The sequence below is a fragment of the Rhinopithecus roxellana genome, chromosome 13, assembly GCF_007565055.1.
Source record: "Rhinopithecus roxellana isolate Shanxi Qingling chromosome 13, ASM756505v1, whole genome shotgun sequence".
Taxonomy (NCBI): domain Eukaryota; kingdom Metazoa; phylum Chordata; class Mammalia; order Primates; family Cercopithecidae; genus Rhinopithecus; species Rhinopithecus roxellana.
In genome coordinates this window covers 109,420,279-109,433,381 of record NC_044561.1, presented here as the reverse complement: position 1 = coordinate 109,433,381, position 13,103 = coordinate 109,420,279, and the positions used below count along the sequence as shown (strand labels likewise).

General features: G+C 40.5%; 1 protein-coding gene across 6 annotated transcripts in view; it reads left to right on the top strand.

Annotated features, from left to right (window-relative positions):
• RBL1 (RB transcriptional corepressor like 1) overlaps positions 1–13,103 on the top strand; it is a 92,628-nt gene that overhangs the window by 58,364 nt on the left and 21,161 nt on the right. For all 6 annotated transcript variants that reach the window (XM_030915684.1, XM_030915686.1, XM_030915683.1 and 3 more), the window contains 2 exons: positions 1,886–2,097; positions 12,328–12,504. In XM_030915684.1, coding sequence (XP_030771544.1) covers positions 1,886–2,097; positions 12,328–12,504 — 389 coding nt within the window. The remainder of the gene's footprint in view (positions 1–1,885; positions 2,098–12,327; positions 12,505–13,103) is intronic.

Here is a 13,103-nt window from a genome sequence, read left to right as displayed (position 1 = left end):
TGAACCTATAGTTTTTTTTATTTTCAAATTTTATAAATTTACTGTCCTCTTTGTTTAGACTGATTTTACTTTTTCTTTTCTTCTTTTTTTATTTTTTGAGACAGGATCTCACTCTGTCACCCATGTTGGAGTACAGCAGCACGATCTCATCTCACTGCAACCTCTGCTCCCAGGCTCAAGTGATCGTCCCACCTCAGCCTCCTGAGTAGCTGGGACCACAGGCAAGTGCCACCACTACCAGCTAATTTTTTTGTATTTGTGGTATAGATGGGGTTTTACCATGTTGCCCAGGTCTCAAACTCCCCGAGCTACTTTTAAAATGTTCTTATCTGAGCTTTCCAATATGTATGTATTGAGCAAAAATTCTGTTTTTTGACCAACATCTCAAGTGCTGAAAACGTTTAAAAAATTGCTTTTTTTTCCAATAAATTTAAACTATAAACGCGTCACAGGCACATATAAAATGAGAACAAAATTTGCTTTTTTTTCCAATAAATTTAAAGTATGAAAACAAAACCGAATATTCTTGTTTCTAGAAAATAAAGATTTTTACAGTGCATGGTAGCTTTCACCTGTAATCCCAGCACTTTGGGAGACTGAGGCAAGAGGATCACTTTAGCCCAGGAGTTTGAGACCCAGACTGGGCAACATAGCAATATCCTATCTCTACAAAAAATTAAATTAGCTGGCGTGGTGATGTGTGCCTGTGGTCCCAGCTACTCGTGAGGCTGAGGCAGGAGAATCACTTGAGCCCGGGAATTTGAGACTACAGTGAGGCGTGATCACGCAACTGTACTCCAGCCAGGACAACAGAGCAAGACGTTGTCTTAAAAAAAAAAAACATGTGGGGATACCGGACACAGTGGCTCATGCCTGTAATTCCAGCACTTTGGGAGGCTGAGGTAGGTGGATCACTTGAAGTCAGGAGTTTGAGACCAGCCTGGCCAACGTGGTGAAACCCCGTCTCTACTAAAAATACAGAAAAAACATTAGCCGTGTGTGGTGGTGCATGCCTATAGTCCTAGCTACTCAGGAGGCTGAGGCAGTAGAATTGCTTGAACCTGGGAGGCAGAGGTCTCAGTGAGCCGAGATCAGGCCACTGCACTCCCACCTGGGTGACAGAGTGAGCCTCCATCTCAAAAAAAAAAAAAAAAAAGCCAGCTGCAGTGGCTCATGCCTGTAATCCTAGCATTTTGGGAGGCCGAGGCAGGCAGATGGCTTGAGCTCATGAGTTGGAGACTAACCTGGGTGACATAGCAAAACTCCCATCTCTAAAAAAATACAGGCCGGGCACGGTGGCTCACGCCTGTAATCCCAGCACTTTGGTAGGCCAAGGAGGGTAGATCACGAGGTAGGAGATCAAGACATTCTGGCTAACATGGTGAAACCCGTCTCTACTAAAAATATTTTTTAAATTAGCTGGGTATGGTGGCATGCGCCTGTAGTTACAGCTACTCAGGAGACTGAGGCAGGAGAATTGAACCTGGGAGGCAGAGGTTGCAGTGAGCTGAGATCACACCACTGCACTCCAGCCTGGGCGACAAAGCAAAACTCCATCTCAAAAAAAAAAAAATTAGCCAGGCATGGTGGCTTGCACATGTAGTCCCAGCTATTTGTGGGACTTGAGGTGAGAGGATCACTTGAGCCCAGGAGGTCAAGGCCACAGTGAGCTGAGATGGCGCCACTGCACTCCAGCCTGAGTGACCAAGGGAGATCCTGTCTCAAAAAAAAAAAAAAAAAAAAAAAAAAAACATAACCTAAAAATTACTATTTTGTAGCCTTCTTATACACACAGATATGTATATATATAATTGACAAAATATATATAGTTGACAACTTTCCTAGAACATATGCAGATTATTTCTAATAATACTTATACATTCAGGTGTTGCAAATGATGCTGCAGAGATCAAGCTGATACCTATTTCCATGAATACAAATCAAGAGTCTAAAGTCAAGAGTCCTGTATCACTTACTGCTCATTCATTAATTGGTGCTTCTCCAAAACAGACCAGTCTGACTAAAGCACAAGAGGTACATTCAACTGGAATAAGCAGGCCAAAGAGAACTGGGTCCTTAGCACTATTTTACAGAAAGGTATGTGTTTTTACAGCATTTAAAAAGAATTTATTTAATCAATGGAAGAAAGATTGAGTAACAGAGACAGACTTTGGTCTTTTTTTTTTCTAATATACATAACACAAAATTTACCATTTTAACCATTTTTAAGTGTACAGTTCAATGGTATTAAATACATTCACATTGCTGTGCAGCTTTTCAGTATTACTACCATCTATCTCCAGAACTTTTTCATCTTCTCATTCTGAAATTCTGTATCCATTTCTCCCTTTCCTCAGCTTCTGGCAACTACTATTCTACTTTCTGTTTCTGTGAATTTGACTACTCTAGGTTCTTCATATGAGTGAAATCATACAGTATTTGTTTTTTTGTGTGTGTGACTGGCTTAGCATAATGTCTTTTAGGTTCATCCATATAGCTGGTGCCAGAATTTCCTTCCTTTTCAAGGCTGAATAATATTCCATTGTATGAAGAAAAGAACAAAAGAACAAAAGAAAAAATATTCCATCATATGAATATACTTTCTGTTTAATACCACATTTTGTTTATTCACTCATCTGTTGATGGGCATTTGGGTTGCTTCTACCTTTTGACTATTGTGAATAATGCTGCTGTGAACATTTGTGTACAGGTGTCTGTTCAAACCAGGCACGGTTGCTCATGCCTGTAAACCCAGCGATTTGTGAGGCTGAGGCAGGAGGATCACTTGAACCCAGGGGTTTGAGACCACTCTGGGCAACACAGTGAGACCCTATCTCTATTAAAAAAAAAAAAAAAAAGCAGCCAGGTGTGGTGGCAGATGCCTATAGTCCTGTCTATTTTGGAGGCTGAGGTGTGAGGATCACTTGAACCTAGGAGGTTGAGGCTACAGTAAGCCAAGATCGCACCACTGCACTCCAGCCTGGGCAACAGAACAAGGCCCCGTCTTAAGAAGAAAAAAAAATAGCAACAAATATCTATTCAAGTCTCTGCTTTCAATTCCTTTGGGTATATTCCCAGAAATGGGAGGGTAATTTAGTATTTCATTTTCTGAGGAACCACCGTACCATTTTCCACAGTGGCTGGACCATTTTACATTCCCACCAGCAAGGCGCAAGTGTTCCAAGTACTTCACATCCTTGCCACATTTTGTGTTTTCTGGTTTGTTTGTTTTTTTGATAATGGCCATCCAATGGGTGTAAAGAGACATCTTATTATAGCTTTGATTTTCATTTCCCTACTTATTAGTAATATTGAGTATCTTTTCATGTGTTTTTGCCCATCTATATATCTTCATTGTAGAAATGTCTATTCAAGTCTTTTGCCCATTTTTTTAAATTATGGGTTTTGTTTTTGTTGAATTGTAGAAGTTCTTTATGTATTCCAGATATTAATCCCCTATAAAATATACTATTTACAAGTATTTTCTCCCATTCTATGGGTTGTCTTTTCATTCCATTGATAGTGTTCTTGACACATGAAAGTTTTTAATTGTAATAAAGTCAATTTATTCTTTTCATTTTTTGTCTGTGCTTTTGGTGTCATATACAAGATATAATTGCCAAATCCAGTATTATAAAACTTTTCCCCTATGTTTTCATCTAAGAGTTTTATAGTTTTTAGCTCTTATATTTATTATGCCTATTTTTTTTGAGACAGTCTCCCTTTGTCACCCAGGCTGGAGTGCAGTCGCGCAGTCACAGCTCACTGCAGCCTCCGCCTCCCGGGTTCAAATGATCCTCCCACCGCAACCCCCCAAGCAGCTAGGACTACAGGCATGTACCACCATGCCCAGCTAATTTTGTTGTTCTTGTTGTTTTTTGTTTTTTGTTTTTTTGTTTTTTTGTTTTTTTTTTTTTTTTTTGAGACAGAGTCTCACTCTGTCGCCCAGGCTGGAGTGCAGTGGCGCAGTCTTGGCTCATTGCAACCTCTGCCTCCTGGGTTCAAGCAATTCTCCTGTCTCAGCCTCCTGAGTAACTGGGACTACAGGCACATGCCACCATGCCCATTTAATTTTTGTATTTTTAGTAGAGACAAGGTTTTATCATACTGGTTAGGCTGGTTTCAAACTACTGACCTCAGGTGATTCACCCACCTTGGCCTCCCAAAGTGCTAGGATTACAGGCATGAGCCACCACACCTGGCCTGTTTTTGCATTTTTTTGTAGAGATGGGGTTTCAAAATGTTGCCCAGGCTAGTCTCGAACTTGTGAGCTTAAGTCATCTGCCCGCCTCAGCCTCCCAAAGTGCTGGGATTACAGCCATGAGCCACTACACCCAGCCCATTTTAATTTTTGTATATGGTGTTAGATAAGGGTCTAAAGTCATTCTTTTGCACATGGATATCCATTTTTCCCAGCACTATTTGTTGAAAGACTGCCCTTTCCCGTTAAATGAGCTTAGAATACTTGTTGAAAAGTCACTTGAGCATAGATATGGGAGTTTAATTCTGGCCTCTCTATTCTATTCATTGGACTATATGTCTATCTGTATTCAGTACCACACTGTTTTGATAACCGTAGCTTTGTGTCAAAAGTTTTAAAATCAGGAGGTGTGAGACCTCCAACTTTGTTTTTCTTTCTTAAGATTGTTTTAGCTATTCAAGATTTCTTGAGAGTCTATATGAGTTTTAGGATAGATTTTTCTCTTTCTGCAAAAACATTGTTGGAATTTTGACAGAGATTGCATTGAATATGGAGATCGCATTGGCTAGTGTTGACATCTTAAGAATATTAAGTCTTCCAGTCCATGATCATAGGATGTCTTTTCATTCACGTCTTCTTTAATTTCTTTCAGCAACATTTTGTAGTTTTCAGTATATGTCTTTTGCAAGACAAGTCCTTGCTTAAGATTATTCCTAAGTATTGTATTATTTTGATGCTATTGTAAGTAAGTGGAATTGTCTTAATTTCATTTTTTAGATTGTTCATTAATGTAATATAAAGGAACACAAGTGATGTTGTTGTACTGATTTTCTTATCTTGCAGCTTTGCTGATTTATTAGTTCTATCAGTTTTTATGGATTCTTTAGGTTTTTTGAGTTTTCCATGCATAAGATTATGTCATCTATGAACAAAGATAATTTTACTTCTTTCTTTCCAATTTGGATTTCTTTTTCCTGCCTAATTGCTCTGGCTAGGAATTCCAGTTCTATGTTGAATAAAAGTGGTGAAAGTAAACATCCTCGTCTTACTCCTGATCTTAGAGGAACACCTTTCAGGTTTTCAATTTGAGTATGATGTTAGCTGTGGGTTTTTTATATACAGTTGACCCTTGAACAACATGTTTTTGCACTGTACAAGTCCACTTGTATACAAATTTTTTTCAGCCAACACAGAATGAAAATACAGTATTTGAGGGATGTGAAACCTGTGTATATAGAGGGCCATCTTTTTGTACATGGGGATTCTACAGGGCGAAATGGAGGACTTGAGTATGCATAGATTCAGGTATATGCAGGGGCTCCTGGAAGAAATCTCCTGTGTATACCAAGGGATTATTGTATATCCTTTATTTTGTTTAGTTAGTTTCCTTCTCTCTTCCTAGCTTTTGGAGTATTTTTTATCATGAAAGGGTGTTAAATTTTGTCAAATGCTTTCCTGTATCACTTGAAATGATTATGTGGCCGTTTTCCCTTTGTCCTTTTAATGTGGTGTGTTATACAGATTGATTTCCTTACTTCAAATTATCCTTACCTTCTAAGAATAAGTTCTCCTTGGTCATGGTGTATAACCCTCTTCATATGCTGTTGAATTTGTTTTGCTAGTATTTAGTTGAGGATTTTTGCACCAATATTCACAAGAGATAGTGGTCTGTATTTTTTCTTATGCTTAGTCTGGCTTTGCTATCAAGTGATTGTATGTACCTTTAGCCACTTAAAAAATACATTTGACCTTTCAAGAGAACATTATGATCCTGGTGAGCTATAAGTTTAGACTGAGGCTCACAGGATTTGATTCTGTTTTCAGATCTAACTTATGTTTTTTGCTAGCTTATATTCTTTTGTAACTTTGAGTAAGTAGTTGGCCAGCCTCCGGAATTAACTGAAACTCCATTGTGTTATGTTGCTGTAGAATGGAGTTCACTGTGGGACAAATACATGTTGGATCTCATGGGTGAATCTGAATTAGTGAAGAATCATTCTAAAGATTGATGGGATACTGTGAGAAGGCTATTTTTTTTTTTACATTTTTTTTTTAGTGACAAGGTCTTGTTCTGTTACCAAAGCTACAGTGCAGTGGCATGAATATGGCTCACTGTAGCCTTGAATTCCTGGGCTCAAGTGATCCCCCCTCTTTGACCTCCCAAAGCATTGGGATTACTGTGTGAGTCACCATGCCCAAGCCATTATTTATTTATTTACTTTTGAGACAGAGTCTTACTCTGTCTCCCAGGCTGGAATGCAGTAGCATGATCTCAGCTCACTACAGCTTCTGTCTCCCAGGTTCAAGCGATTCACCTGCCTCACCCTCCCAAGTAGTTGGGACTACAGGTGTGCACCACCACACCTGGCTTATTTTTGTATTTTTAGTAGAGACGGGGTTTCACCATATTGGCCCAGCCTGGTCTCAAACTCCTGACCTCAGGTGATCCGCCCACCACAGCCTCCCAAAGTGCTGGGATTACAGGCATGTGCCACCATGCCCAGCTGTTACTCATAATTTTTATTATAAATCTAGGCCAGGCATGGTGGCTCATGCCTGTAATCTCAGTATTTTCAGAGGCCAAGGCAGGAGGATTACTTGAGGCTTGCAGTTCAAGACCAGCCTGGGCAACATAGTGAGACCCAGTCTCTACCAAAAAATTAAAAAATTAGCCAGCATAGAGCCACATGCCTGTAGTCCCAGCTACTCAGGAGGCTAAAGTGGAAGGATAACATGAGCCCATGATTTCGAGGCTGCAGTGAGCTAAGAAGGTGCTACTACACTTCAGCCCAAGGAACAGAGTAAGACCCCATCTCCAAAAATAAAAAATAAATAAAATAAATATAGTGTGTTACCTTTTAAATTAGCATATGACCAGTTCTTATTATAATGCCTGAATTATTTTAATATTAATGGAAAAGGACTAAAAACTGTTGACCTTAGACAATAACTTGAATTTGTCCTATCTCTTACAAGCACATTTTGAATAAGATAGCTTCTGATAAGATAAACATGTTAATCAGATATTTATAACCAAACATGACTGCAGTGTATCCCACAACTAGATGGTTGGCTAGCCCATTCTATTGCCCAGGTTGGAGTACAGTGACTATTCACAAGCACAGTTACAGCACACTATAGCCCAAACTCCTAGGCTCAAGTGATCCTCCTTCATTACCCTCCAAGTAGCTGGGTCTACAAGCAAATTTAAGTGTATTTTTCTACTAATCTTTTATTATTATTATTATTATTATTATTATTATTATTATTATTTTGAGACAGGGTCTAGCTCTGTCGCCCAGACTAGAGTGCAAAGGCACGATAATGGCTCACTGTAGTCTACCTCCCAGGCTCAAGAGATCATCCTGCCTCCTGAGTAGTAGGACCACAGGCGTGCACCACCCCACCCAGCTAGACTTTTTTTTTTTTTTTTTTTTTTTTTTTTTGAAGAAAGAGAGTCTCGCTCTGTTTCCCAGGCTCATCTCTAACTCCTGGGCTCAAGCGATCCTCCCACCTCAGCCTCCCGAAGTGGCTGGGATTACAGGTGTGAGCCACCCAGGCCCAACCAATTGTACTTGTAATTATTATTATTATTTTTTTTAAGATGGAGTCTCGGTCTGTTGCCAGGCTGGAGTGCAGTGGTGCGATCTCAGCTCACTGCAACCTCTGACTCCCTAGTTCAAGCGATTCTCTGCCTCAGCCTCCCGAGTAGCTGGGATTACAGGGACGCACCACCACACCCAGCTAATTTTTTTATTTTTAGTAGAGACAGGGTTTCACCATGTTGGTCAGGACGGCCTCAATCTCCTGACCTTGTGATCCACTGTCTCAGCCTCCCAAAGTACTAGTATTACAGGTACGAGCCACCACGCCTGGCCTAATAATTTTTTTTTTTTTTTTTTTTTTTTGAGACGGAGTCTTGCTCTGTCACCCAGGCTGGAGTGCAGTGGCGTGATCTTGGCTCACTGCAACCTCTGCTGCCCGGGTTCAAGCAATTCTCCTGCCTCAGTGACCTAAGTAGCTGGGATTACAGGTGTGTGCCAACACGCCCGGCAAATTTTTGTATTTTTAGTAGAGACGGGATTTCAGCATCTTAGCCAGGCTGGTCTTGAATTCCTGACCTTGTGATCCACCCGTCTCAGCCTCCCAAAGTGCTAGGATTACAGGCATGAGCCACTGTGCCCAGCAATCATTTTTTATATGTCCTTTTTTCTGTATGCTAAATAAATTTTCCTTAATTTATACTCTTCCTCAATCATGTTTTTCTCCATTCTTTGTCACTTGCTATCATGGAAAGTCTTAGCTCACGCTCTGAATTAGATAGTTTTATATTAAGATAAAACATGAGGATTTTTGTTTTGTTTTGTTTTGTTTTGTTTTTTTGAGACAGAGTCTCGCTCTGTTGTCCAGGCTGTAGTGCAGTGGCACGATCTCCGCTCCCTGCAAGCTCCATCGCCTCACGGGTTCACGCCATTCTCCTGCCTCAGCCTCCCTAGAAGCTGGGACTACAGGCGCCCGCCACCACGCCCGGCTAATTTTTTTTTTTTTGTATTTTCAGTAGAGATGGGGTTTCACCGTGTTCGCCAGGATGGTCTCGATCTCCTGACCTCGTAATCTGCCCGCCTCGGCCTCCCAAAGTGCTGGGATTACAGGCGTGAGCCACCGCGCCCAGTCAAGGATTATTTTTTACGTTTTTGTATCAAATCCTATTTCTTTCACAGTACCTCTAATGTGTTTTCTGACCTTGGGCATAGTGATTATCTATTTATTTCTTAGATTTCAGTTTAGCTGTTTGAAACTAATAGTAGCTTAAACAAGAGAATTTATCTTTCACATAAAGTCTGTGTAAGTAGTATGGGACTGCTGTGGTTACCATGACCATTAAGAACCCAGGTCCTGGCCAGGCGTGGTGGCTCACGCCTGTAATCCTAGCACTTTAGGAGGCCGAGATGGGCAGATCACGAGGTCAGGAGTTCTAGACCATCCTGGCTAACATGATGAAACCCCGTCTCTACTAAAAATACAAAAAAATTACCTGGGCGTGGTAGCAGGCACCTGTAGTCCCAGCTACTCGGGAGGCTGAAGCAGGAGAATGGCGTGAACCTGGGCGACGGGGGTTGCAGTGAGCCGAGATTGCGCCACCACACTCCAGCCTGGGCGACAGAGCAAGACTCCATCTCAAAAAATTAAAAAACCCAGGTCCCTACAAGGATTTTTTGGCCGTTCTCAACACAAGGTTTCTAACTCAGTCCATGATGACTGCTTCCCTTCCAGATATCATATCTGCATTCTAGCCAGCAGGAAGAAAAAGAGCATGCCTCCTCACCTTCAGAACCTGTCCTAGAAGTTACATACACCAGTGCTGTTTATTTCCCACTTAGTCATGTAGCCACTTGTAGAATTTATTTATTTATTTATTTATTTTTTGGAGGCAAGGTCTCACTCAGTCACCCATGCTGGGGTGCAGTGGCAAGATCATGGCTCACTGCAGCCTCAACCTCCCGGGCTCAAGCGATGCTCTCACCTCAGCCTCCTGAGTAGCTGGGACTATAGGCACAGGCTACCACACCCAGCTAATTTTTTAATTTTTTGTAGATAAGGGGTTTCGCTATGTTGCTTAGGATGGTTTCAAACTCCTGGACTCAACCAGTCCGTCCACCTCACCTTCCCAATGTGCTGGGATTACAGATGTGAGCCACTGTGCCCAGGCAGAATTTTCAAAGGGGCAAATGCAGTCTTTATTACAGGAAGCCGGGTATAAATGTCAAGGGTTCTGTTATTGCAGAAGAGGAGACAGACACTGGAAAACAACTCATTTATAGCTTCTACAACCATTCTTTGTCTTCTGTTCCTTTCAATTATAGCTCATTTATTTTTATTACATTGTGGGTTTTGGAGCAACTGATTCTCCAAGGAATTTCCTCTTTTAGGGAAACCCCTTCTTTGAATGAAATAGTCTCCAGAAGTATAAACAAAACATATGAAAGCAGAGCTGCTTTGGTTGACAGTTAGGATGGTTAAGGGAGAGTCTTGCTCTTTTCACCACCTTTACTGGCTTCTCTTCTCTGTTCCTCCACCCCCTCCTATGCCTAAGGACTGTTTAAAATACAGAGCTTGAAAACATACCGGCTTCCCCATTTACTTACCATTTTTAATTTTCAAAATGGCAAATTATTGCCTCTGATAATTAACCTAAGTTTGAAAGAAATAAGGCTTTTTTTGGTGAATTCTTTATTTTGAATGTTGTTTTAGAATCTAACATCCTTTTCCTTTCATTTAATTATAACCTACTCAGTATAGATTAGAAGCTAGAAAATATTAAAGGAACTGAAATGTCTGAATCTATAATAAATTCAATAACCATTCATTTAGTAAATTGTAACGATTATCTATGCTGAACTCAGTGTGATGCTGGTGTTCTATGCCTAAACAGAATTTACTGTGAATGTTAGAATCAGAAGCCTTCCAGCATATGTGTATCCTATAAGCATTGGATCAGTTCTGTAAAAGATACTTTACCAAGTGTTACTTAATTACATATTATTTTTAATTCTTCTAGCTAGGACTATATCTCTTATCTTCTCCTTTCATGAATATAAAGTTCTAGTGTCTTTCCCTCTGCTCTGACCCTACTGTTTCCTCAGCATGGCTGGACCAGAAACAAGGGGAGAGGATACAGAAAATTTGTTTGCTGTAAAATAAATCACTGGTGGCTTTGGAGTCAACTATTTGTCTCTTTTTATAGTAGATTACTGAGTAGCTTAAATTAGTTTTTAAGCTCAGTTTGTAGGTATTTTTCTGCCAAAGATAATTTTCTGTAAGGGGTAACTTTCTTTTTTTTTCCCCTCTGGAAATTTAAAGACATAGTTTGGGCCGGGTGCAGTGACTCACGCCTGTAATCCCAGCACTTTTTGGGAGGCCGAGGCAGGCAGATTGCCTGACCTCAGGAGTTCGAGCCCACTCTGGGCAACATGGTGAAACCACATCTCTATTCAAATACAAAAAAAAAAAAAAATTAGCCAGGCATGGTGACGCTTGCCTGTAGTCCCAGCTACTCGGGAGGCTGAGACACAAAAATCACTTGAGTCCGGAGGTGGAGGTTGCAGTGAGCCAAGATCGTGCCACTACACTCCAACTTAGGCTACAGAGTGAGACTCTGTCTCAAAAAAAAAAAAAAAAGTTTGAATAGAATAGTCTGGTTTAGGAATACCACATCACAGTTATCAATTCTTAAAATAATAAAAGTCTTGCAGGATCTTAGGGCCAGGGAATTGAACTGAATTTATTTTCACATGCTTTAAAAAAAAAAGCTTTGTATCTTATTTAACATTCCTGTTTTGTTCCCATTGTGCTCATAAGAAGTGTAGAATATAGGAGCAATTTTTAAATGGTTTTGCTTTCTGACTCATTTTGGAGTCAAACGTTTATTATTTGGCGTGTTAGGCCTCCTAGCAATTTTACCTGAACCCAAAGAGAATAGACAGACTTCTGAGCTTTGAAAAATTATGCGTTCGGGCCGGGCACAGTGGCTAACACCTGTAATCCCAGTACTTTGGGAGGCTGCAGTGCGTGGATTACTTGAGGTCAGGAGTTAAAGACCAGCCTGGCCAACATGATCAAACCCTGTCTCTACAAAAAATACAAAAATTAGCTAGGCATGGTGGTCTGCAACTGTACGCCCAGTTACTCGGGAGGCTAAGGCAGTAACTGCTTTACACAGAAGGCAGAGGTTGCAGTGAGCCAAGATGGTGCCACTGCACTCCAGCCTGGGTGACAAAGCGAGAAACCACCTAAGAAGAAAAAAAAAAAGGAAAAATTATGTATTCATAATTGTCATGATGCAGGTAAATCCTGTATTTCAGTTTTTCTTACTTTACATAGTTGGCAGCATAGAGTAATAGATGACATCTTTAAAAAAATTTTTCAAGTAGCTTTGCTTTAATCTATATCCTCCTGCCATAGCAGTGAACTAGTGCTATAGAACAGAAATTTTATTTAATTTAGTATATCAACAGCCTATGTTTTTAATCTTGGTCTGAAAGCCCATGTTCATGGTAATACATAAAAATTTGAGAAATGATTTACTTGGTGTTTTGCGTCAATGTGTTTGTTACCTTCTATTTTAGGTCTATCATTTGGCAAGTGTACGCTTACGTGATCTATGTCTAAAACTGGATGTTTCAAATGAGTTACGAAGGAAGATATGGACGTGTTTTGAATTCACTTTAGTTCACTGCCCTGATCTAATGAAAGACAGGCATTTGGATCAGCTCCTCCTTTGTGCCTTTTATATCATGGCAAAGGTAATGTATACATTGGGAGAAGAGGCTGGGCATGGTGGCTCACATGTATAATCCTAGCACTTTGGGAGGTCAAGGCAAGGAGATCGCTTGAGCCCAGGATTTCGAGACCAGCTTGGGCAACATGGTGAAACCTCATCTCTGTAAAAAATGTAAAAAATTAGCTGGGCATTGTTGCTTGCACCTATAGGCCCAGATACTTGGGAGACTGAGGTGGGAGGATCTCTTGAGCCCAGGAGGCCAAGGTTGCAGTGACCCGAGATCATGACACTGCACTTCAGTCTGGGCAATAGAGCAAGACCCTGTCTCAAGAAAAAAACAAGTTTCTGTACCATATTGCATATTGCTTTCTCGTGATTTATTGTGCTGCCTCAGAAGAACATTTTACTTTCTAGTTGCTACAACATGTTTTAAGTCATAGAATAACATATCTTGCTTGTTTTTTAAAATTCTCATATATCTGATACAATCATTTGTCTTTACCACACTGGCCACACTGGCAGTCCTAGCAGATGTATACAGTTAAGATTTGATTTTTCAGCTTTTTGAGACAGAGCGTATGTTTTTAAACTCCTTTGTGACCCCTTCTCCCAGAATGCCTC